The sequence below is a fragment of the Alligator mississippiensis genome, chromosome 3 (genome assembly GCF_030867095.1).
Source record: "Alligator mississippiensis isolate rAllMis1 chromosome 3, rAllMis1, whole genome shotgun sequence".
In the NCBI taxonomy this organism is placed as follows: domain Eukaryota; kingdom Metazoa; phylum Chordata; order Crocodylia; family Alligatoridae; genus Alligator; species Alligator mississippiensis.
Genome location: NC_081826.1, coordinates 145,724,341 through 145,751,359, shown reverse-complemented (window position 1 = coordinate 145,751,359; position 27,019 = coordinate 145,724,341). Strand labels below are relative to the sequence as shown.

The following is a 27,019-nucleotide window of genomic DNA, read 5'->3' as shown; positions in this document are numbered from 1 at the left end:
ATGAGAAGAGGCTGAGGGTACTGTGCTTATTTAGTCTGGAGAAGAGAAGACTGAGAGGGGATTTAATAACAGCCTTCAAAAACCTGAAGGGGGATTCCAAAGAGGATGGAGCTGGACTGCTCTCAGTGGTAGCATATGACAGAACAAGGAGCAATGGTATCAAGTTGCAGCACAGGAAGTTTAGGTTAGATATTAGGAAAAACTTTCTTACCAGGAGGGTAGTAAATTACTGGAGCAGGTTACCCATAGTGGGTGTGGAATCTCCATCCTTGGACGTTTTTAAGACCCTAGACAAAGCCTTGGCTGGAATGATCTAGTTGGGGATGGTCCTGCTTTGAGCAGGGGGTTGAGGTGACCTCCTGAGCTCCCTTCCAAATCCTAATTTTCTGATTCTATGAGCAGAAGCATGTGGGACAAGTAGATGTGTTCCGCACACCTCTGTTTCTGGAAGATACCATGCAAGGCTGGACCATGAAGAGTTAAAACACAAGTGGGCACTCCTGCTTGCTTTAGTTTTATCAGAGAACTGTAATGGAGGCACCAGCATGTGCCACAACCTTTCCTAACCTGGCTGTGCATGAGGCATGCAGGACATTTATCTGGCTATAGCAGCAGCGCCTGCATGACAGCAATCTTGAGGGGGGTCTCATACCACTCCACCCTAGTTGAGAACCAGTGGCATAAATACTCTTTCCTTTGGCATCTGCTCTGTACCATTGTAAGGTACAGGACATGGGACTAGATGGAACTGTGGTCGACTCACTATAGCATCTCCTTTTGTTTAAGTACTCTCTTCATATTTATATTCTGATTTTGCTTAATGTTCCTACAGAGATGCAATGGACACCTTACAAACTGAATACCTCCCATGGTATTTTCAGGGAAGTGTCACATTTTTCCTGTCTCTTTTCTATGTTTGGTCTCAGCATGGATGGGTTTTAGAAACTGCTACAAACTATTCACTGGATTCTGCATCTCAACATTAGGATCCCTTTATTTAGGACTCTGAGAGGACAGTGGGGTGGATCCATTTCTTGTTATCTCAGCTTTTAGAACTCAGAAGACTATTAGCTGTAGCTATACAATGTTTCATATCAGGTGTGCCACTTCACTAGAATCTCTGTCAGGATTGGGAATAATACCAGAACTGTTTCATCAGGGCAACCAAATGAAAGCAAATATTCTTGTTGTTTCTGAATTTGGGCTAAGTTTTCTACACGAAAAGACTCCTTGGACATCTCAATATGCATAGCAACTAATTAGTATCTCAGAGTCCAGTCCTTCTCAAGACAGTTCTCAGGTGATCTCCATCTAACAATAATAAACAGAAGAACCCTACCGCCAAAAGGAAAACCACTCAAGTGAAGAATGAGGCAGCAAAAATATCTCTGTTTTGAATCTGAAAATTCAAGTTTTTTAACAGTGACTCTGACTAAACTGTCTGTCTGAACCACCTCTCCCTGGGGCTTCATAAACACATCAAAATGGGCTTGCATATACACAACAGGGCAGACTTCTTTTGCAAGTCATATTTTTGCATAAAAATCAATGGATGACATACAAGACCCATGTGTGAAGCAAGGACATAAACCAAGGATTACCATCCCAGGCAAGTAGCTTAACTGCTAGGCCACAGGGTCAGCCTCCCTCTTGGGTTCTCTTTCCAGCCCAATGTGCCTTGAATTCTTTTTCTGCACAAGGATCAGTTTCAAGAGGAAAGATGAAGAGTCTCCTTTATAGATTGGTCTCTAATCTACCATCTTGAATAATGCAAGCCAACCATGCTCTGTTCCTGTTCCCGGCTCTTTTAGCCTGATTTTTTCTTAAGTATAAACAAACTCCAGTTGAATCGAAATGAAAAAATCCTCCAACCTTCTTACCCCAAGGAAGGGGGAAGGATGGGAAGGAGGACATGCTGGAGAGGAATCAATACGGTTTTGTCAATGGGAGATCATGCCTCCCCAGTCTACTAGAGTTCTTAAAGGATGTCAATAAGCAGGTGGATCAGGGTGATCCAGTTGACTCAGTATATCAATTCGGCCAAATCTGAATCTGAAGATTTAATTCTGATTCACAGAATCAGTGGTTCGGCCATAGACACAGCAAGATATATTTTTTCTACATACCTTGAGGTACCAGGTGCAGCTTGTGAGTGCTGCGATGGTGGGGCGGATGGTGTGTCCCACAGCAGCGCGGGGGAGCCCCTGCGTGCTCAGTGGCAGACCCAGAAATGAACTGGAAGTACTTCTGTCCACTTCCGGGTCCGCTGCTGAGCGTGCAGGGGACCCCCTGTGCTCCCATGGGATGCTCCATCTGCCCCACCATCTCAGCGTTCATGAGCCACGCTCAGTACCTTGAGGTATGTAGAAAAAACATATAAATCTATGTCTATGGCTGAATCATCAAATCTGTCTGAATCCAGTTATATTTGGAGAGATTAATGGGCCTTCTGATTCAGTTCAGAGTCGGAGATTCAGCTGCTGAATCAGGCCGAATCTCCTCTGAATCGAATCAGTGACCGAAGTTTCACACAACCTGACTAGTCAGTTTACAAAAGAGGTGCTTGAGGGAGGGACATAATAAGGTTTTACAAAATACTAAATGGCAAAGAAAAGCAAATAGGGATTTATTATTTACTATCTCTCATAAAACAAGAACTGAGGTCATCAAATGAAACTAGTAGGATATAAGTTTAAAATTAACAAAAAGGAGTTATTTTTTCACACAACATGTAGTTAAAGTGTGGAACCCATTGCCACAAGATGTTGTGCCAGTCTCAAAAAGGGATTGGACACATTCTTGGAGGAAAGGTGCATCAGTAACTACTGAGCATGGCAGTTCGGGGTACAGTTTCTGAATCAGAACTTCCAAGACCCTAAATGCTGGAGGCTGCAAGTGGGAGAGGAACAGTGGGAAAAAAAAAACATGGTCATACTCTTGTTCACTTTCTCTTTCAGCATCCACTCTCTGCCACTATTATATAGGATACTAAGCAAGATGGACCCATGTTCTGACCCACTAAGTGGCAGTTTTTATGTATATTAAGCATCTAAGGCCTGGATTATTCCTTTAGGATACAGCCAGGATTCTTTTTCACAGCTGGTACTCATGGGGCAGAAATCAGCTGTTACAAAGGAGCCTTCCATAATATGGTCAGCATTAGTCAAGGTGTGTGCAGAGTGGAACTGGAATTCCTGTAACTGTTTTTGACATCTCTCCACATTAAGGTTTTAATATCAGATATAAGGATCCTGCTCCATAAATGGAAGGGGAAACTTCCCCTGAATCACTTGCAAATTGTTCCACTCATCACAAAATCCAGTGAGGGCTTTTAACTTTAGCTCTTACACAATGCAGATTAATTCCTTCTCTTCCCCATGCAGGTGGCATGGTTCCATTGCAATACTAAATACAGAAGACCATGGGATCTGGTAGTTTAAGAAGGATAAGAAATAAGCACAATTCAGTTCAGTCCTCCAGCCAGTGTGCAAACCAAAACAGCAAACCTTGATTACCTGCCATTCATGCAGCAGTGAGGTTTACACAGTTAGCAATACATGAAGGACGTCTGTTAAGAAGTGTGCCAATTTAGCTCCCAGGAACTCCCAGCAGCAACAGCTCAATCCTCTTCCCGCTGGGTTTATAGCCCCACCCACGAAGAGCACCGGGGCTTACTGGCAATTACCCTTGATTTTCATATGCTTCAGGAGCTTCCTGAGAGGAATGCTGACAAGTCTAATTGCCAGCAGCTGTGGGGGATCCAGTTGCTGCTGACAAGGGTTTAACCTTTGGCTTGCCAGCCAGCATATCCAGAACATCCCTTCTGTTACACATCTGTAAAAGACTTTTGAAATCTTTTGATCCAAAAGTGTGTAATATAGTAGCATTTATTTTGCTAAATTATAGCTTCTGACAAGAAGTACAGATGGTCAGAAGATTAACGCCAACATACATTCACAAGGCATATTTTTGTAAGCCTGTTTCTTACCCTCAAGTAAATTACTTCTTAATAATAACAAGCAGACAATGCATTTAGCAAATCCTCCTCATAGCCTGGATAAAATAATTAATTCCCCTTACTAGGGTTGGGGGGGAGGCTCTCTAATAACAACACAGCAAGCAAAATTTTGGTCAGTTATCAGAAAAAGGAAATACATTTTCCAGAATATTTTGATGGCTTAGTGAGGAGAAACATGTAACAAGATTTGTTTTCATATTTTAAAGTATTTGCTTGAATCCAAAGTAAATTCTCCCCCTCCCCGTCCCATTCAACATGGGGAAAAAAGCCCCTCATCATGGGTTTCAGTTCAAGGCAAGGAAGCAGCTGACTGCTGTGGTTCCAGCTCCGGCCCTGACCAAGGCTTAGGGTAAGAGTTAGGGCTGTGCGAAGCTTTGGTCCCTGATTCAATTCAGTGGAGATTCGGCCCAATTCAGTGGCCGAATCTCCAAATCCAAATTGAATCAGAGGACCTTTTAATGTCTCCAAATCGAATCAGAACCCTCCAAATCGATTCAGAAAGATTCGGACATAGACACAGCTTTAAATGTTTTTTCTACATACCTCTAGGTAGCAAGTGGCTTGTGAATGCTGGGATGCTGGGGCACATGGAGTGTGCCACAGAAGCGCGGGGGGCTCCCCAACATGCTCAGCAGCAGACCCGGAAGTGGACCAGAAGCACTTCCAGTTCACTTCTGGGTCCACCGGGGAGCATGCGGGAGCCCCCCCTCGCCCCAGCTTGGCAACTGGTGCCTTCTGGGTCTGGGGGGGCAGAGGGGGGCACCCGGGCTCCCCCCATGGCCAATCACTGAGCCAGGGGGGTGCAGGGGGGCCCCCTGTGTGCTCCCTGGCAGACCTGGAAGTACTTCTGGTCCACTTCTGGGTTTACCACTGAGCACGTGGAGGGCCCCCCCCCACTCCTGTGGGATGCTCCATGCGCCCCAGCATTGCAGTGATCACAAGCTGCACTGGTACATTGAGATATGTAGAAAAAACTTTTAAAACTGGATCTGTTTAAATCTCCGAATCAGCATCGAATCTTCAGATTTGGATTTGGTCAAATTAAATTGGGACAGGGATCTGAATCAACAAATTGAATCAGTGTCCCTGATTCGGGCCAAATCCAAATCAAATAGGGCCCGTTTTGCACACCCCTAGTAAGAGTCAGAGCCTCAGCCACTGCCCCCTGTGCCACCTGCCCCTCAGAGTCTCTGCCCTGCCTACATCCTGCCGCCCCTGCAACTCCAGCTTACCCTCAGTCCTGGCTCTGACTGAGCCTCTGACCCAGCTCTGACCTGAGGCATGGAGGATACAGTGGCTCTGGCCACCACTCAGCCAGGCATCAGTGGTAGTAGCAGCTCTGGCCCCTGCTCTGGCTCTCATCCTTGGGCCAGGACCACCACCACTGCAACCAGGCCCAGGGCAAAGTGGGGCCAGAGCTGGAGCTGTGACTGAGGGTAAATGGTGGCTAGGGAGGGCTGGCAGGGGGACAGATTTAAGACTACCCGTCAATAATTAGCTTCTGTAAGTGGAACTTTATAACATTTATACACTTTCCATGTTAGAAACTAATTATTAGGTGTCATCTTAAATTCAAAGTCATCTTGGATTCAGGTAAATATGGTACTAGTCCAGAAATGAGCTTCCCAGAATTTCCTCCTCAAAGCTAAGAATGGATTAAATTAAGCTGCTCATTATATTTCTTTTCAGCACAATATGTTCTACTAATTATGCTTCCATGTGAATCTCCTACAGGAACAACCACATGCTGTAAAAACCTGTGCATTCAGGTTTCATAATAAGAGTTTGATTACTTCAAACTGCGGAATACCAGTTTAAATTAAAAGAAGTATTGGGAGACTCTTTGTTCACTACAGTGAATTGTGTCATGCAGGGAAAAAGCAGAAACTAAAAAAGGTACATCTAATAGAAAAATATTATTTGCTTTTAATTATGAATATAGGATGTTGTTTTCAGTTTAGTTGTCCCAATAAAAGGAACAATAGACTGTTCCCTCCAATAAATGTTATAATCTGAAAAGCTCAAATTAAAAATGTACCAAAATATCAAAAATATCAGCAATTAAGTGACTGTGTGCGATTTTTTTGTATGCAAACAGTACAAATCTGAGAGAAGTCCAAATCTTGGCAAAATATGTGATATACCAGTGAACATGAACATACATATAAGTTAAAATAAATAAAAATGAAATCTCTCATTTTTCATCTTCAGGATTCCAAAATGCAAACTGGAAAAATGACTACTGGCCTCCTACCCATAAAGACAGAAAACAAATAAAAAATTGATGAGCATACTCTGAAACATTTCAAAAATCAGAAGGCAATCTGTCTTTTTGTCCCAAATGCTCTGTTTTAGAGGCACTTGAGCTGATCTAGACAATTCAAGAATACCCTTGCTGCAGGGTAATTCACAGGTGGCATTGAGAAAGTTTAAACAGTGCATATGACCTTGTGTCAGCACGTTTGAGAGATGTTCAATATTCGTAAACTGATCACAGATTTAGGGAAGTATTTATTTGTCTACGACCAGCCACAGACCTGACCGATTCCTTTGTGGATTTAAAAAAAACATCACTTTCATTAGCCATGAGAGATAAGTTTATAAAAACATATTTATTATGTCCTTAATTCTTAATCTTATACTGAAGTTTTATGGAAGAGGTACACTGAACTGGATTTTACACACTTCTCTAATTTGCTTCAAATTTTCAAACATGGGTTCTTACATTTAATGTATGAATTTCATTAGATGTTTACCATCCATAACTATTCCCACTATTTCAATAAGAGCTATGAACGCTGAACATCTCTATAGACATGGATGTTTGTAAATATTGCTTTTACATTACAATTTGCTCTCAATATTATGACGTGCTGCTTCATATACAGTCATCCATAGCCTCATAGCTACAATTAACATTATAGTCCCTAAAACACAATTTTGAATCTGAAGTTTTGCAAAAGCATTCCAAGATTTGCTATTTTCTGATTCTGTTTACTTTAAGATCTGACAATTTAAAGAACACACGTATGTTAGAAGGTTGGTTTACCATTTATCCTTGCAAAACAAGGAAAATATAAATGTGTTGCTAAATAAATCCATGCCTTTACAAATCTGGCTTGATCTATTAATTAAAATGTTATCTAACAAGACGTAGGTATTAAAAGCCTGACAAAAACTTACTATGTGTCTTTACCAATTCTGTGGTATAGGCCTGAACAGTTACGCTCACAATGGAAAGCAATGGTCATATTCCACTGAAGTCAGTAAAAACCAGTGTGATGCCAGAAACATGTATATATGTAATCAAAATAAGGATGTATTCTCAGTACCTTCTGGTCCATGGTCATGCCTTGAACTATTACTGCGCAAACGGTTATGAAGTGATCCTGCATTTATTTCCTGAATTGTCTGCTTTATGTAGGTTTTTAAGAAATGGAAATGGATGTAAGGAATCCTCTCAGATTATTAACCAGTATTAACCAGTTAATCATGCCTTAAGTTGTGATGCAGTAGTAATCAGTTAATCATGTCTTAAGTTGTGGCACAGCCACATGTTCAATCAATTAATGGCGTGATAAAACAAGCAATAAACCACAAAGTTATTCTACTAAAAATGTGTAATAACTTTGTGGCTTGTTCTTCTCATGCCATTAATTGAATATGTGGCTAGGTGCTCCCCTGTGGCTGGCAGCAACAACTGAGGGGCTCCCAGCCACAAGAGCACATCACCTGCTGCCAGCCCCACATCTGATAAGGCTCTCAACAGCAGCAGCATTCCTCACATGCAGCTGAGGCAGTTCACAGGAAGGTAGCAGTCCTTGTGTTGCCTCCACTGCGAACCCCGCAGCTGACAGGGCTCACAGGAGGGCAGCATGAATAATGCTGCCACCACTGTGAGCCTTATCATCAGCTCTGGGCTTGCGGGGGTGGGGGGCAGCATGGGGAATGCTATAAGCCCCATCAGCTGCAGGGTGCTCAGCAGTGGGAACCTGGGATCACAATCTTGGGCTCCCCCTCCACTGGCAATAAGATGTGATAAGATTGTATGCTGGCTCCCACAATCATGCCTCTTGTCATGCATCTGTGGCATGGCAGGAGGTGTGACTGTATGGATCTCACATCAGATCCTATTAGGATTTCTGCAAAATGTGACTGTGGCAATCCTGATCAAACTATGGACCACATAACAACACTCTGCCCTTTATATAAATATGATGGTGACATTGCAAAGATACATTCCCTTTCCTCAACAGTATTAGACTGGTTAACTAACCTTAAACTGGACTTATAATTGTTGCTCCAAGTCAGCCATACAAAAGAAGGTCAGATCCTATCACGCCTTTACCTGAACATCTAGAGGAGCCCTTGCACACAGAAATCTAAGGTTGTGCATGCCTTGAAATGAACCCGATATGACTTGGTGCTTCTAGGTCCTACATACTTTACCAAGGTTATTTCAGGGCTCCAAGTCTTCTTTTCTCATCTCTGCCTTTCACTCTCAGATGCTCACTATCAGCAAAGACTGTAGGGTGTTGGGAGAAGGAATTTACATTTGTCAGAGTTAAGTACCTTTCTCTTGAGTGAGATAAAGGCAACACTGATGACTGCTTCTCAGTTAAGGCTGCAAAAATGAAAGGCACTGGACTGTGGAAGTACCTTTTCACAGCCTGTTGTCATTATGGCCAAAGGGTCCTTGGCTGCCATCAGGAGTGGAGCCAGAGAAGCTGCAGTGGCATGGGTGCGCCTTCCCTTTCCAACCAGGCCACTGAAGCAGCAGCCAGGGACTTAAGTCTTGAAGAAGGTAAATATTCCTCCCTTCCCTTCCCCTCTGTGCTTAAAGGCATGTCTCCTCCCCTCCCTTCCCTTTCTCTCCCCTCCCCTCCCCTCCCCTGCAGGGGCTGTACTGAGCCTGGGACTGTGTCAGGCCAGCTTCCCAGGATGTTCCTGACCAGCCTTAGAGCAGGCAAAGAGAGTGGGAATGTGCCCCCCTACCATTGCTGCAGTCCCAGGTGGGCACAGCCCACACTAGGGTGGCCATTGGTCCTGTTTTATACTGGACTGTCCTGTTTTAAACACTTTGTCTTCTATCTATTTCTGAATTAGGAACGTATTGCAAAAAGTCTTGTTTTTCAGTTCATTGGTGGAAATACATGTTAATCATTTGACCTCGTGATTCTATTGGCTGTGCCTAGAGTTAGGGCAGTGCGCAGCCAGGCGGAGCAGGGTTTCAAGCCAGCCAGCGAGGGGTGGGGTGGCCTTTCTGGGGTGGCCCCACCCCTTGCTGCTGATTGGCAAAGGGGACTTGTGGCCCCACCCTCACTGCTGATTGGCCATGCAGGCAGCAGCCCCTTCCCTCACTACTGATTGGCCAAGTGAGAACGCCCCTAACCAAAGGGATGTCCTGTATTCTGGGGATGTGTCAGTGACCACCTTAGCTCTCGTGCAGTCCAGGTGGAAGGCACATGAGCTTCCCTCACTCCAGGAGGGCACAGAAACTGGCAGCAGCAGCCAGGAGAGAGGGGGGGAATAGGAAGGGGTAGAGTGGGGAGGAAAGAGGCAGGGACATACCGCTGAGCACGGGGGGGAAGGGAAGTGGGGAATACTTACCTTCCCTGGGGCTTAAGTCAGGGGTGGACAAAATGTGGCCTGCAGGCCAGATGCAGCCCACCAGGCATTCTATCTGGCCTGTGGGGCCCCTAAAAAATTTAGAAAATGTAATATTCATCTGCCCCTGGCTGCCTGTCATGAGGCCCTTGATGGCTTGCCAAAACTCAGTAAGCGGCCCTCTGCCCAAAATAATTGCCCGCCCCTGGCTTAAGTCCTTGCCTGCTCCTCCTGCAGTGTTTTCTGCAGGGGAGAAAGCTGGGAGTGAGGGATGCAGCCACCCCTGCAATAATGGTCCCTGCAACTGCATCCTCCTTTCTAAAATCCTGGATCTGTTTCTGGCTGCCATGTAAGCTTTCACTTGCTTGGCTACATTCAGAAGTGAAGCTTTAGTAGAACTCTGTGTCAAGCCCTCACACATAGAGACAATGTGAGGACATTTTACACGGGCTGCTCCCCTGAAGAGTTTGACAAAGGCACCGGATGACAACACAACCAAGATTCTCAAAGAAAAGTTTCCACCCAGGACCTAGATTCTCCTGTCAGTAGAAACTGCAAAACTGTAGAACTGAAGAGCTGAATGAGGTATTTGACTGAAATGTTCTCAGCTATGGAACTTTGACTGTTTGTAATCTGCAAAGCATTGAAAATGGAGATTACTTGTTTATTTAGATAAAGGTGTCTCTGTTCCATTTAGTAATTTTGAATTATTTGGATTCAAATTATGGCCAAGTGATTTTTTGGGGGCAAACAGTTTATTCATCAAAATATGCAATATCTGGCCAACTGGAACAATTCATGAATCAAGGCTAAATTAGATAAATAGTTTAGACTGAATAAAATAAAGAAAATTGTCAACAAAGTTCAAATGTTTCTTCTGAGCATGTACTAACTAACTAGCTGCCTGACACTGCACCACTCCTTCCCTCACTGTGGGGCCCTCTATCTGCCCCCTGATGCCCCTTCCCCCCCAAAGACTTACTGGCAGGGTGCTGCTCTCCAAGCTGCCCAGCTGCATTCCTGGCCATGTGCATGCATGCAGCTGTGCACATGCAAGCAGCATTTATCGGTGACATTATCGGCTATACCAGCCAAAAAAAGGCCGATAGCTGATAATTTTATATTTTCCTTGTATTGATGTTGATCCAATATGCAACTGATATATCAGGGTATCTCTATTAAAAATAGGTAAAAATAACCTGACAACTAAGCAAAGCTTTTCTTTTGACCCAGCTAATGTTCTTTTGATCCAAAAACAAAAAAAATAAATGTTTAATTTATTTTTTGTTTGACTCTAAACAAAATTTGTTTTATATTGACCTAAAATTAGTTTTTTCCTATTTTGCTGCTGAAACCAAAACTCAATTATTCCTATAGACCCAGTTTAAGCCTATCTACTTATATGATGCTTAATATTGCACTATATGAATGCATCACCATTCTTAACGCATTTCACTTTGTCAACACCTCTCAGAGCTAGGGAAGTATTAACCCCATTATACTGATGAGGAATTCATATCAGTGTAGAATAAGTGAAGTGCCCAAAGTACAGAGAGAACCTGTGGCTGAGCTAGGCATTGAACCCACATCTCTCCAGACTCTGGAGAGTTTGGGAATCTTAGTGACCCACATTTCAGAATATCCTTACACTACAGTTGACGGTCTGACTGTGGCTTGTGGAAACATTCCTGAGCTACCTTTGAATTACCTGCCCTGGATATGGTTAGCAGTGTGGCCGTGGCAACAGTGCTCAGCCTGGGCAACAGCTGAAGTATTCACACAGCTTCTCAGGTGGTTTTTACAAGCTATGCTGGACTCCATCCTGCTGCAGCTACAGTGTTATCAGTACCTAACCTAGCTACTGTATAGTTAGCTCACGTATGTCAGCATGAGCTTCAGCCATACAGTGAAGGCAGACATCCCGTGAGTTTGTAAAAGGACAGTAAAGCAAACCTTTAGTTCAGAAGTCAACAACCTATGGCCCACAGGCTGAATCCAGCTAGAACCAAAAGCTTCCTGGGTCGTGAAGCTATTGGCTTTGACAGCATTCAGCAGCAGAAGGTCCTCCCTACACTGCATGGCACTAAACCACCTAGGGCTCTGGTGAAGGGGCAGCTCCACCCATGCCACATCACCCAAGCCACATCTACTCTGGCAGAGTGGGGCTTTTGTTGTGCCATAGCACAGATGAATTTCACAGAGAAGTGGCAGTAGTCAATGGGTCCCAATGCCTATCCACCTGTGACCCAAGCTGGGCCATTCTGCCTCCCTTCCTCCCTCCTTTCCCCCTCCCACTGGAAAATACTGATGACCCCTGCTCCACCTCATTCAAAACCCAAATATGTCTTTCAGGAATGGATAGGCAGCACGTTATTTATCTGCTGATGTCTTAGAATGCAGCTGCTGCTATTACTTTCTGAATCATCCAGTTCTGAGGAAGCCAGCCACCTGCCTCTTAGTCAGCTGGCTTCATAATCCTTGAAATATGTGCACAGATTCCGGAGAGTTCTAACAATGTGTCCAAGACCTCTGACTGGCATTCTGTTATATGGGTTGTCTGTCTGTCTGTCTTTTTCAATCATTCTGATAACATTTAGGACCCGAAAATAAAACTATAAGTTTAATATGCAACAGTCATTTAGACTGGGTGGATTTGAGTAATATAAAATTAATGTTGTTGTTCATGCTATTGTGACATGGAGGAGTCCCAGTCATAGACCAGGGTACCACACTCCTATGTGTTGTACAAATGCAGAAAAAAGGCAGTCCCTGCCCCAATTATTTTATAGTCTAAGACAAGAGATACCAAATGGATACAGAAAGAAGGGATAGTACCAAGAAATAATGAGACATTTGTCAGCATGATAGGCAGAAGTCTCAGCACTTCAGCAGAGTAGCCACTGTCAAGTGTTTTGTAGGTATCATAGGGACAGACAGTTTTAAGGAGGACAATAGAGCAGTTTTGTGGCTAGTTATGGGGAGTTCCTATCAAGCAAGAGAAAGCATGAAAGAAAGTATGGTGATGTTTCTTTGAAAATCTAACAAACCAGTGCTGTAGGGCTGACTGGAGGTAAGAGTCAACCTCTCCATACTGGAGAGCTACTGGAAGATAAGTATGATGGGAACAGGGTGCAAAGAGCCTTAAAAAGTGCAGAGAGGCAGCTTATCTTCGATGTGTAGAGTCATTGATCAGATGCCCACAAAGTAGTGGTAGTCAAAGCACAAGGCTAGGAAAACAATTTTAGCATTGCTTTCTAAACAGATATGGGCAGAGTAAGCCTGCCTTTATCATAGTAAAAAAAATGTTGGAATAATCAAGATGTGAGATGGGGAAAGCCTGGACAAGAGTTTTACCTGTGCAGATGGATAGAAAAAGCCCTCTTAAAGACGCTATGAAGAAAAAAGATAGTAAGATCAGCATCAAAGATGACACACACCAAGGTCACAGGCCTGAATTACAGGCAGAATGATGGACAGCTGTCCAGAATAATTAGAAAAGAAGTTAGCTAGCCCACAGTACATACATTTGCCTCCCCACTAATGTTGCTAAATCAAAGCCCATCATATCCAGTTCATGGGCAGGTGGAATGGAAGCCTGGACACAGAAGCAGTTTTCTTGAAGGGAGATTTCTCTCTCTAAAAGAACCATCCAAAATAATTAGGCCACTTGGCAGTGTGTTCCAAAAAAGGAGTAAGGAGAAAAAAGGAAACAACAAGACATGCTCAGGACAGCATCAGACTCATTAAGCGTATCCTGATACTGTATTAACACTGAATAAAAATCAGGTCAGAAAAGCTATCACTTATAATAGACAGGAAATCTACACAGCAGGCAAATGGCCTGCCTAGATAATACGATCAAAGCTTTCAGTTTGTTGCTTCTATTTATTTGCCAGAAGCAGGTTATATTAGCTACTGACTTCCCAACATATATGTGGTTGTTTGCAAATTTATAAGTCAAGATCTTACTAATGGGGTTCACCTGCAAGAACTCTTGTGATCCACTACATTCAGTAGAACTCCATATATGTATAAGAATGGTGGATAAACCATTTGCTGGATATAGCCCAATTCTGTACACCCAAAATATGATTCATAGAAAACAGACCCACATGGAGTCTGTGCAATTTGGTCTTAAGCCTTTTAAGACATAAAGCTTCTCTGATGAGTAAGAATCATTCACCAGTTGTTTCCCCAGCCAGAATACGTTTTCCTTTTAAATATTTTTGATTGGTTAATACATATACAAAAAGGCCTGTACTTCTTATTACTATACTTCAAAAGTAAAGGTAATCTGTGCTCTCCATTATTTGCAACTTAATTCTAGAAAATGCATTAAAACAATAGGAAACCATAATACTATTTACTAACAAAGCATAATCATGTCTTACATACCAGAATAGCAAGGTCCTCTTGCTACCACTGTTATCTCTTTCTGATGCTTGCAAGCAGCTCTCCTGAGGAAGCATTCATTTTGGTAAGTATCTCCATTTGATCCACAAACAGGAATATAATTTGTGTGACACTGAAAAAGATAGTATAAAGTCAATAACCCCATGTGAATAATTTTAAATGTAAGTTAATATGTACGAAAACAATCATATGTTCAAGTGTCAGTTACTTAAGAGTAAATCATTGTTTTGTTCAGTTAAGAATGACTTAAAATAGATTAGTATCTCAGAACAGCTATGTATCTTTCTTTCATCCACTATCAAAATTATATTCTACCTCTTTATGGGCTGAAAGATTACTTTAGCAGGAAAGATAACTCAGTAAGTATAACTAGACTTGATAAGTGCAAAAGAGAATATGATATTCATCTATACGAATTTGAAGGGTAAAAATATAAAAACCCTAAAAAACAAGAAAGAAAAGTTCTATAAAGCATAGTAACAATATATAACAGGAAGTGACGAGATGAAAATAAGACAAGGAAAATTTAAAGTGAACATCAGTAAAGATTTCCTGGCCACAAAATCTTCTAACTTGTAGAACAGTCTTCCAAAGCGGATGGAAAAAATCCATATTTTTCAATCCTATTTATTGTAAATGAGACTCACCACGTCATGATATATTTATATTTTTGTTATGTATAATGAGATACCAGGATGGGTCCATTAAAAAAAATAAAGAAAGAACAATACATTAAATAACTCAAAGCTAATTATGAGCAGCTTTGGTATGGACACCCAGTATTTTACACAGAGCCATTCTAGCCTAAAAAAGACAGGTAAATGTTTCCTGTAGGTACAGCATATATACAAATATTATCCAGGAAACATAATGTAACCCCAGTCTGTCAAATAGCCAGGAATGATGTGCTAGGCCAGGTCTATAATCAGTTTGTCATCCCCACCATTTTTGACATATGAGCAACTAAATTGTTTCACTGTTTTAATTTAATTTTAAAGAAAATTATTCTTGCTCCCTATCAAAGACCAGCTGCAAATGGAATACACCTGCACAAACAGTACCAATTCATTTTGCCAGTTCTGAAAAATGCTCATAATATCTTTGCGATATCCTGCAGGTATTCTAGCCCAGCCTGTTATCTTATAGGAGTTCATGCTAAACAGAGTCAGGGCTAGTGAACTGTTGGAAGGGAGAATTTTTTTGAAGAACTATATTGTGCAATATTCCTGATGTTTAATCTAAAAGATGGTGTGTACTGTTTAAAAGTTGCCAGTTTCCATTTCAGGAATGCAAACAGGTGCAGATACACAACATGTTTACACTGAAGAAATTTACACCAGTATATATATGCCAGATTAAATTTACCCTTGAGATGCAGTGAACATGCAACCAGGACCTAGCTAGTTACACTGGAGTGAACCCCATAGCATTTATGGCTATTATGATGCCCTGCCACTAGGCATTGGTAAGCCGTTGAGTATAATCTGCAACTGGGTCTATCCAGTGGTTTCTGGGAGTGTTCTCTGGGAATCCAGTCTGAATCCAGTAGATCTTAGGAATCTGTGATGAGAATATCAATCAGATCACTTCACTGTACCCTTCACACTAAGTCTTCAGTGCTGCATGTTTTTCTGTGTTCAAGGGTTAGTTGCATTGACTGTTTCACTATCTCTTCTCAGTCACTCTTTTTCTTGGCCTGCTGTGCAAGATGGTTTTCTATGGCCAGGAGAGGCAGACAGTGATGACTTCATTCTTGAGAAGGATGACACTATTCTGCAAACCAACAGGGACAACATTGCTTGGGTACAAATGTCCTTTCTGCCCTGCAGTTACTGAACAAGGTAAGTGAACTTGGATTGGTGGAAAGAATATGGCTGCAGATCCAGGGTGATCATCACTGGCATCACAACTACAGCATGACCAGGGGTACATTTCTGGAGATCTGCGTATATCTGTTCCTGGAGCTGTAAAGGTAGACCACCAAGTCTACCTTTAGACGAGTCCTTTTTACTGTGGTAATAGAAGACGAAAGCTGGCAAACTGTCTCCGGCCCATAGTCTGGCACTGTCAAATCAGTTGCCAAGAAAGCCATGAAGGTGGTGTGCACAAGTATGGAGATGTCCCATAAATCTTAAAAGAAAATTCCCATATGGTTTGCATTAACTGCACCAGAGCAGATGGGGGGAATGTGCATGCCCCCATTCTGAGCCCTGCTCAAAATACACCATTCACTAGAATACATAAATAGCTAGGGATTCTTCTCCAGTGTTTTGCAGGGTATGGTGAACCTCAATTAGAGTGTCATAGATGTCACAGCTATCACACCTGCATTGAAATAAATGGTGCCACCATCCTTCGCCTTATTCCTGTTCACCCTGCTTATATACTCCTGATGAAGTTTGGTTGACGAAACCTTACAGAACATTTCTGGCCCACAGAAATGAACTCTTTTATTAAATCTTCAGCAGCTGCCACATGGTTGTGGAATGCGCTTTTGGAAGACTCAAGAAGAAGCGACAGGCCATGATGAAGGGCTAGAATAGGGGTGGATAAAATACGGCCCACCTCCTGATTGTATTTGGTCCATGGGTGAGCAGCCACAAAGTCATGGGGTCCGGCCCATGGGGAGCTGGCAGCTCCAGCTGCTGCGTTGTGCTGGTGCGTGGGCATGTCCTGGCCCAGTCTGTACCTCATACCAGCTTCCAGCTCCTGCCCCACACACTGGAAGCAGTGCTGGACGGATGTTGGCATCAACAGTGGATGCCCTGATCCCCAGTGGGTATCTGCCAGCAGCATCCACAGCTGATACTGGCGCCAGCACATGAGGTAGGAAGTGGTGTAAGCTATGGACAGGGCTAGGCCATTGTGGATTGTGGTGTGCCGTAGCTTTAGGATGGTTCTAGTGGGGAGGGGGTAGAGAGAAAGAGAGAGAGAGAGAGATGTGGCCTGGCCCATGATAAGGTGGGAAGAAGCTACTGCTGGGCACCAAGAAAAAACAGGATGTGGCAGGAGGCGTGGCCACCTCCTGCTTGCCACTGCCAGAAGCCTTCTCACTGTGGCTGCCTACAGCCTGTGCCAGGTCTGCCCTGCAGCTCCTCCCTATTGCTACCACCAGCACCCCCTCCAGGCTGCCCCGGGCCCCTGCGCCCACTGGGGTGGTGGCAGCGGCAGCAGCTCAGACTAAAGACGGCTGCAGTGAGAAGGGCCCTGGCAGCAGCAAGTGCCTGCTGCCAGGTCTCACTTTTTCCCAGTGCCCAGCAGCTTCTGCCTGGACGCTGGTTCCTCCGCACCCTGGCCACTGACACCGAAACTTGGCAGCAGCTCCAGTCCTTCCTCAGGGTAGAAGGGTGGCCTGGAGGTGGTGTTGGTGGTGGCGGCAGGGGCTCTGGCTGAGCTGCCCCTGTTGAAGCTGCTACCCACCTGTGCCCAATCCAGCTCCCTGCCTGCCCAAGGCCCAATCCCACATAGGGAGGTTTGGTGAGCTGTCGCATGGGGATTAGGGGTGGGGGGTGTTGGGTGTTGACCCAGCCTGTGACAGCTCTCCAAAATTCCCTATATGATCCACAGGCCCAAATAATTGCCTACCCCTGGGCTAGATGCTTATGAACACTACCTGCCCATCACAGTGATGGATGCCTCCATCTTATATAGTATGTGTGTGGCCTGAGAAGACATCATGGAGAAAGGTTAGATGACTGTGCAAGGGCGTTCTGGGGCATCATGCTTGAGGGTTTCATTTGCTCATGCATACATTCACTCATAACAGACAAAACAGGTTCCAAAACTTGAATTTTTTTTTAATGAACAAATAACAGAAATTACTTAAATTCCAACCTGGTAAAACTCAGTGGTTTACAAAAATTGGGTCTAGGATAAGTACAGATAGAAATTTTTCAAGTGCTTTTTTTCCATCTTTAGAGGAACTTCCTGCTCAGCCCCAGTGTGTTGGGTTGCATCATTAGGTCTGCTGGAGGGTTGAGTCGTTCATGGAAGGGAGCATCTTAGGCAGCACCAATCTCTCCTGAATAAGATAACACCTGGCCTTTCAGGGCATTGCTGTGGAACTGTAGCTGCTCAAAGAAGTTTTCCTTGGGTGCTGACAGCTCTTGATCCATGAGGCACACTAGCTGGTCCTTAGAGGGGTAGGGTGGGTCCCCTTAATGAAACACTGACAGCAAGCTAGAGTATGCAAACGGTTATTGGAATATGGATAACTGTTGGTGAAAACTTTGGTCTAGAGGAGGAAAGGACTTTGTCTTTGAACACTTGGGGTCATCTGGTGGAGCCTGGCATCAGTGAGTGAAGGGGATGGGTGGGCTGTGTTGCTGTGCTACTGTAGGAAGGGGAGTGGCTGCTGGTCATAGTAGAAGGTTCCCACTGTGGACATCCTAGAGGCAGCCTCCAGGACTGCTGTCTGGCAGTTCATCATCACTGTCAAAAGACCCATATCTCTCCCTCTCCTCCATTAGACCCTCCCGGATGGTGTCCACTACCTATATAACTATCTCCTTTGCAAGCCTGGAGACCTGTTCAATTCTGATTACAGACTTGGTTGTCCCAGGTGACTCTCTGATCCCCTATCAACCAGGGCAGTGCTTTGATCGTGGTAGTAATGTAGAGGTTCCTGACACTGCTCTGTTGCTTCAGCCCACCTCTCAGAGGATGTGCACAGCTTGGCCACTGGTTCCTCCTTCAACAGCTGTCACCTCCTCCTCCTTGTTGCTGACTACTCAAAGCTGGAGCAGGGTCTCATCCTTAAATGGTAGGTCTTCCCAGGTCTCTGGTCTGTAAGGAAATTATTTTAATAATTAGTTGTTGCTTCAACCTCTGCTGCAGAAATAGGTTTTGATACATTTTTCATTAATATCATGCCACTGCCAGTGTCTGTCTCCATTTTGGGTAGACTCTTTCAATGGTGAGTAGTACTTCCGCGTAGCTACTCAGTGACTGCTCTTTTTTTTTTTTTTTTGTCATAGACATTAGGGCTGGAAGGGACCTCAGAAGATCATCAAGTCCAGCCCCCTGCCCAAAGGGCAGGAAGTCAGCTGGGGTCATAGGATCCCAGCAAGATAAGCATCCAGTTTGCTCTTGAAGGTGTTCAATGTAGACCCCGCTGCAGCTATTTACAGCCTGCCCACCACCTGCTGTTGGAGTCCCTGTGAGTCCTAGCTTCTGTGGTGAGTGGGATGAGAAACGGCGATTTTTTATTTATTTCTTGCCATTTACAGAGTTATCTGTTTGCTCTGGCTCACAGGAGAAAGGAGAGAGAGTGCTCTCCAATAGGGTTGGGTTTGCAATCGCTGTTACTTCCAGACACTAGTTAGTCACTTTTCAATGTTTTTAGCCTGCCTGCATCATAGGCAAACGTTCCTGATCTGGTTGAGCAAGCATCAGAAAGGTACCATCTGCAAAAGGCCTGGAGAGACCCCTGTCAATATGCTGTGCTGCCTACAAACCAACTGGTCTGATAGGAGATTCTATAGCAATGGATGGGCTTTGTTTGCCATGCTGGAAACAACATGAAGCTAGTTCTGCCCATAATTTTGGGTGGAAAATTACTAACGTACTTAAGTAATGCTTTTTCCCATATAACGCCAGATTACAGATGCATTTGGCTAATCATATATACTTTGCTGTGATGCAGTGTCCATATTGAAAAGGCTTCTCTGGGATGTTTTAATCTTGTAGAGCAGGGGTTGGCAACGTTTTGGGTGAAATGCCAAAAACACCCCAACCTAGACTTGTAAGATGTTGATGTACCGGGGGTTGATGGCAGGGAAGCTATGAGAGGCCTGATCTTTGTTCCCGCAGTGCAGCCTTGGCCCCTTCCCCGCTGTGCACCCTGAGGTGCGTGTGCAGCTGCTACTGGCCACCGAGCTGGGCTGGGGCTTAAGACCCCGCTGCAGCTATTTACAGCCTGCCCACCACCACCTGCTGCAAGCAGCCCAGGTTCCATGGCTGGCGGTGGCTGCACACAAACCTCAGGGCGCACAGTGGGGAAAGGGTCACGGTTGAACTGCTCCGGCCCTTTCTCCACCACACCTGAGATATGCGTGCAGCTGCTGATGGCCACAGAGCCAAGCTGGGGCTCTAGACCCCAGGGCACCAGTTGCAGCTTGCCAGCTGCCTGCCATTGCCAGCCTGGGCTCTGGGCAGGCCTCTGCTGCCTGCCACATAGCCTGGGCTACTTGCAGCAGGGCTTGCAGCCTTCTTGCTGCCTACTGTGAGCAGCCCAGGCTCTGTGGCCAGCAGCAGCTGCTCAGAGCCTTGCTCAGCTGTGTCACACCAAGCAAAATGGCCTCACATGCCATGTTCTTGGCACGCGTGCCGGGGGCTGCCGACCCCTGTTGTAGAGTGAAAAAGTTTAATATTCATTTCTATTTGTCCCTTTCTCTGCCTTTTCATGCTTCATTGATTCATCCCTGTTCCCTCTGTGTCCTAGTGCCCCTCAATCTTGTTAAATCCTTTGTGTCACAGCAGTTTCCATTGCCTGAGGGGTGAGAGAAGGAGGGTTTTCTTAATCATGTGTAGATGGTGGGAACTAAGACTGATATGGCATAGAGAGAGACAAGTAAGCCATTTATTTCAAAAGCCAAGAGCATGGATATTAATTTCCATTCTACTTTAACCTGCCTGTTCCTGTTTTAATCAATCAACTTTCTCACTTCTGTTCTGCCTGATGCTGCAATCTTTTTCCTTTGAAAAAAAGTTTTTTGCTTTAAAGCATCTGCATTGGTTAAAGTCATGTTCCAAAGACAGGAGCTGATGACAGGTAGTTTTTTTAAGGACATCAAGAGGACACCTACAAATCAGTGGTGCCCATATTGTTTCCTTTGGTTAGCAGCCCACTTGACCCACTTGGAGGGCTGAGTGGCTTTGTCTGGTAGATAATAATGCTCTCACCTAAAGATAAAAAAAAAATCACCCTGTGATGTTAACACTTAAGTACTTAGCACTTTTTAACAGCACTTGGTGCCTAAGTCAGTGCAGTAGTCATTCTTCTCCCTGCCAAACAGAAAGCTCCACCTCCGAATGTCCCAAAACTTAATGGACACAGGACACTCAATTAACCTTCACTTTTCTGTGTTATTGGCTACTTGGTTCTGTCAGCATGACTTGAAAACCTTCGAAAAGAGACTTAAGGGGATCATGAATATCAAGGTCAGGTAGGGGGTGTTATGCAGGACACAGGGACTCAGCACCACTAAGGTGGCCATGTTTTGTTATAAGGAGGTCATTGTCAGGGTAGGCAGCCTGTGGTGTGGCTGATCTGTGGGTAGTTCTCTAGGGAAGGGGAAATGTGAAGCACTGGAGTATGGCCATGCTGATTCCTGCCACAAGGAACTCTGTAGGGTTAGTCATTTAACAGTTCATGGAGAATCTTTCCCTGAAGAGCCAGCAGCTTGTTGCTGTCATCCTCATGCTGCAGGAAGACAAAAGGGATGAAAGAGTGGAGAGGGCCCTGGTCATCCAGAAGAGTAGGTGATGACTGGACTGGGCAGAGTAGTGTGCCAATGTTGGGGCCCTCCAGAGGTATACTATTTCCTGATCTCAAAGAAGTCACAGAGTCATTGTCATGCACAGTTTAGTCCCAAACCTGGGGGAGGGACGATGGTTTTACATTTTTCATCACACTTCATCAAGTTAATGGATCCATATGAAAGGGAAATTTGAGCAATGGCTGTGGGTAGGGTTTTTGAATTTAGCAAATGTCGGAAGTCCCAGGGAAACTTCTGTCCCCATCTCCACAGGTGGCAGAAAGGGGAGGTGGGGATGGAGAAATGGTGCACCATAGCAAAATTCCAGTCTGGGGTAGGGAGGTATGGCTTAGGTGAGATGCTTCCCCGTTCAGAATGTGTGGGGAAGAGTGGGAATTGTAATATATTTCCCTGAGCTGTGGGAAGACCAAGAGACCCAGGCTAGACTTCCCAATCATGAGGCCAGGGAGAAAAGACTATATTTAAAAAATACCTTTTTCACTTTGGGGCAAGGGAAGTTAATTGTTCACACAAGCTATAAAGGGGCCACACAGAGCAGATATTTTGCAAGGATACACATACATTTATTGGTATAGAATGACTGGCACTCCCTGACTGAGCAGTGAAATTCTTTGATCTACCATTGCCTCAGCTGAAAGACGCACAGTCTTTGGAAGCAGTAGAAGCCTACTGTACATATACTGGGTAGGGGGTTATTGAGGCCACACTCACCTTCATCCTTAGTGACAGGGACTGCAGGGAAGTCAGGCAGCTGCCTGTGATGCACAAGACTGTATCTCTGGAACAGTTGTAACAGTTGACACTGGTTCAGCAATGCTGGTGCCATCACAGAAGTCCTTCACTGTTTAGGGCACCAGGTTTTCCTTCTGGATATCACAGAAGTGAAGGCTTTCTGGAGTCACATCTCTCCACCCTTGCCAAAGTCCTCCTCCATATGCCTCCCTCCTCCGCTGTTTTGGGCCAGAAGATGAGTTGAGTTAGAAATTGTGGCTAAGTGATGTTTTCTCCTGACAGGATCTTGAGCTGCTTTTCATAAAATGAGCACATTGCCCTCTCATAACACTCAGTTTGTATCTCACACCATCTTCAGGTCCTTTGTATGCCATCTTGAGCTCCTCGATTCTCTGCCGGTATTGGTTGGCTTCCCATTCATACGCTCATAATGGTGTTTGCATCATTATTCTTGTGTAGACAACTTTGCTGAGATGGTTTCCAAAGTGCCTGCTCCACATCCAGCACAACCCAGAGGGTCAGGAGAGACAAGGATCAACTTGTACCTCCAAATCTATGACCAGTGCATACAATGCATCTCAGTTCTTTGGTGGGTTTTCATTATGTACTTTGGTGGGCTTCCAGTATGCATTTTGTTTGCCAAACTGCGAAGGACAATGATCCAGCACAACTGCGGTGCTGTCACCCCTTCACATTTCCTTTGCATAGGGAAGGGTCATATGGTTTGTCCACTCCTCAAGAGCAGTTAAGAGTTGACAGGTGGGGAGAGGGGGCTGTGGTGGTGAAATGCAAAGCACAGTGCAATTATTTTTGGCTAGCCTTTCCACTACTCCAGACAATGGTAGTAGATGCACAACACATACACTGGTATAAATTTCTCCAGGGTAAATGTACTTCTTCTATCTTTGTAAGTTGTAACTTTATATTAGAGTTACTCTTCCTACTCTTAATTTAAAGAGTTGGTGCTTAAAGAAGCGTATAACTTGGTATCAGGACATTTTCTTCAATCCTCGTGAACTGAACAGAATACTACAGACTCCTCCAATTTGCTATCTACCTAAAATACACAAAAACCTTGTGCCAGATGATATTTAAGAATTTTAGAATTGTTGTTAATTTTTCCTTTTGTTTTTCATTACTAAAACTTACTTCTTCCAGAAAGGCTGAAGAGTATTACCTTATTTAAGAGAATTCCACCAACAACTGATGCCTTTCCAAAACACCCTTTGAAATGTCCCTTTGCTCTATGGGAACTGAAGATACAAAGCTTCACCACCTGTCTTCAAATGAGGCTTATTAGAATAATGTTGTGCCTCACCTAGAAAGCTAGTTCTGAAGTACCAGGATCTAATACAACTGCAAAAGCACACACTGGGGTTTCTTTAGATTTCTAATCCCTTAGACACAAAATGCTAGATATTTAAAAAAAAACTAAATGAAGGCCACCTTATGCTTATTTTTCAGTGTTGTTAATTTTCACAATATTATCGTAAGTTGCATGATAGTTGGTATTTTCCTCAAAACCCAGAGTTCCTGGAGATTTATGATGATACATAAGAACACAGCACTTGAAAGGGCCTGCCCTGTGCCATCAGGTTTCGTCCCTTTTATTCATAGGCAACCATTAACCCAAAGGATCCCCAGAATGGCCATTTTAAACCCTTAAACACAAATACAAAGCACAGTACTTAAAACATCGCATAGCATATCATTGGTAAAAGAAGGGGAAATGTAGACACCACCAATATACTGCTACTACAGTGACAGGGAAGTAATGGATTAATATATGCTTAGATGTTTCTAGGAACAAAAGGTCATGCCACATGTTACAGAGCAGTGAGAGTGAACCTTTTTGGCAGGCATGCCACAAATTACCTCTTTACACTCCCCTAGTGTCACTCCAATCCCCTTCCTCTGCCTGATTTGCTGCTCTGCTTGATGCTCCCTGCCCTGTGCTCCCTGCCTTATCTGCTGCTTTGCTTTCTGCTTCCTTCCCTTTGCTTTCTGTCCAATTTGTTGCTCTGCTTTCTTCTTCCTGCTTTACCTGCCACTGTGCATCCTGTCCACTCACCATTTTGTTGTGTGCCACACAGAAGACTGCCCATGCTACTTGTGGCACCCCCACTGTAAGTTGGCTACTCCTGCTACACAGAAACAAAATCCTTCCCCCTTTCCCACCAACACACACACAAACGTGCCAATCTGACCTAAGTAGACAAATAAAACCCTGTAGCCAGGAACCTCTGAGCTTTCTAAGTACTGGCAGGAGCATCAGCACACCCCAGCAAAGCCCCTCAGCCTTATGGGCAATGTTCCTAAGGGACCTAAGTGTAGTACGTGGCTTACAACCTGACACCGTGGTTGTATTGTCATACTCAAAGCCCATATTGGGGCCTCACCATGAGGCCCAGCACACAAGGTGCTCAGTCAGGCTAACATCCAGGTGAATCCAGCTGGTTGGTGCATGGAACGGGGAGGTGGAGCCCCAGGAACATCCACTGACAACACCTCCCATCAAGTCCTAACATGGAGGGAACCTCCCACTCTTAAACAGAACAGCTAGATGTGGCGGAGAAATATCGGGGGGCTTCCATGGGCTAAATATAGGCACTGGATTTATGACACATTATAACCTGCCTGACATCTGATTCCCCAGGTACCTCTCCACTATTTACCTACTACATCCATCCCTCCCCCTCTTCCCCCCCCCACCCCGCACCCCTCAGCCTGTCTCTCACCCACTGACTCCTCAATTTATACCTTTACTGACTGGCTGTCTTCCATACATACCAGCCTCTGGTTTCTTTACTATTAATTCCATCCAGGAAGAGCACACATCAACTGCAGATGCTTCCTCAGCCTGATAAAGGATTTTTAAACCCAAAAGCTTGCTAAGAAATTTTTTTCCAACTATTTAGTTGGTCTAATAAAAGATATCAGATTTACCTTAAAGAACCTTGACTGCAATATATGTCTAAATATTTTATAATAAATTAGATTCACCCTATACAATTCAATCAGCAGGGTGGCATAATACATCAATGTTAAGTCTGGCTCAAAATTCCTTTCTTTTTCCTTTCTTGATCCTGGGAAAAAGTATCACAGGTCCTAAGGTGAGAAGGCATTCAATATTTCCCCATTCCTACAGGTATCTACACCAGGGATAGGCAATTATTTTGGGTGGAGGGCCACTTACTGAATTTTGGCAAGCCATCAAGGGCTGCATGACAGGCAGCCCAGGGCAGATAAATATTAATTTTCTAAATTTTTTAGGGGCCCCACGGGCCCGACAGAATGGCTTGGCAGGCTGCATCTGGCCCATGGGCCACATTTTGCCCACCCCTGATCTACATGCTCATAAAAGGTGGATGAAGTATCACATGTGTAGTGCCTACAACCTGCCTTTGAACCCATGATGCAGGATCTTCCTACAAGGCTGAGCAGGGCAGTGGGGTTGGCTTTTTCTTGCCCTAACTCTCCATGCACAGCCATGTTGCAGTGACTCACAGTCTGTCTGAATAAATATATTTAGAATCTAAAGAACATACCTGACAAAAATCACATAAATATTTTAGAGAAATGAAATTTTAAAACTACTGGATTCCACAGTTCTTATGAATGTCTGGATGTTTCAGACTGAGGCAGAAACAAAAGTATAAAATCCTTACCTGAAATTGACATGCGCATTTCAAGCCATCACCTTCTTCTTTACATATTCCTCCATATTTACATGATGATTCATCACACACTCGTGCATCAGATTCCCTTACATTTAATTCTGTAAAAAATAGATAATGCACTATGACTATTTTTGCTATAATCATACAAACTTTAACTTTAAACCAATAATTTTTCCAAGCAGAAATTAATGTAAAAATAGCTATTGTTCTCCAAGTGCGGCAACTGGTTACCAATCTATTTTAGGTGGTAACTTCATTTCTTAGGCATATAAGCATGGCTAAATTCTACCTTTCAGACAAAAGTCTCCAGAACAGGCACACCTGTAAGCCACCAGAGGAGTTAACACACTCCCTATTATTAAGGACACAAGTTCCTCTGGCTAAGATTATACCTGGTAGAGCATACACATCCAAAAATATGTTGCTTATCTCTTATCCCCTATGGCCCTTCCACTTTTCCTATCACAAAAAACTTGAAGAGGAGCTGTGCTGTGTGTACCAGGCAGGCTAGGTGTTCTTCAGAAAATGTGTGACCTGAATTGCTGCTTAGCATGTAAGCCACACTGGTCATTCAGACTGAAAACAAAAAAGGGGGAAGATCTCAGGTGGTTCTATCTATGGACGTGGCAGAGGGGTTTGCAACTTACAGCCCATGAGCCAGCCTGCAGACCCTTTTGATTTGACTTGTGGACATGGGGCTTCAGTGACATTGGGCAGTGTGGGGCTTTAGCAGCAGTCACTTTCCCTATGCTGGCAGAGAGAAAAGTGGTGACTGAAGGAAGAAGTGGCAGTGGTGAACATTTGTGCAGCATATGAACTAAGCTTTTGAGTGTTTCCTAACAGACCAATGGCATGAAATAGCTGCACTGTGGTGAGAAAGCTCCATAATACCTGCTGGGAGGAGGACTCTTTACTCATCAGCAGGCATCCGGGTTTTCCGTTTCCCATGGAAAAACAGAGAAAACCACGGATTCCCTGTTTTTATCGGAAAAAAAGCAAATTTCTCTTTTTAGCAGAGAAATATGCGGATTCTCCACTTTTGCAAAGAGCTCTTGCAGGCTGGCATAGCT

General features: G+C 44.1%; 1 protein-coding gene and 1 long non-coding RNA gene across 4 annotated transcripts in view; both read right to left on the bottom strand.

The window, feature by feature from the left end:
• Positions 1-27,019, bottom strand: part of TMEFF1 (transmembrane protein with EGF like and two follistatin like domains 1) — a 245,486-nt gene that overhangs the window by 71,988 nt on the left and 146,479 nt on the right. For all 3 annotated transcript variants that reach the window (XM_019491111.2, XM_059724477.1, XM_059724478.1), the window contains 2 exons: positions 25,938-26,047; positions 14,021-14,150 (listed from right to left, as the gene is read on the bottom strand). In XM_019491111.2, the coding sequence (XP_019346656.2) occupies positions 14,021-14,150; positions 25,938-26,047 (240 nt within the window). The remainder of the gene's footprint in view (positions 1-14,020; positions 14,151-25,937; positions 26,048-27,019) is intronic.
• LOC132249407 (uncharacterized) lies at positions 17,815-23,153 on the bottom strand. Its single transcript, XR_009460897.1, has 2 exons — positions 22,249-23,153; positions 17,815-18,823 (listed from the first exon to the last, which is right to left on the bottom strand). It is a non-coding gene; the product is annotated as an uncharacterized LOC132249407 (long non-coding RNA).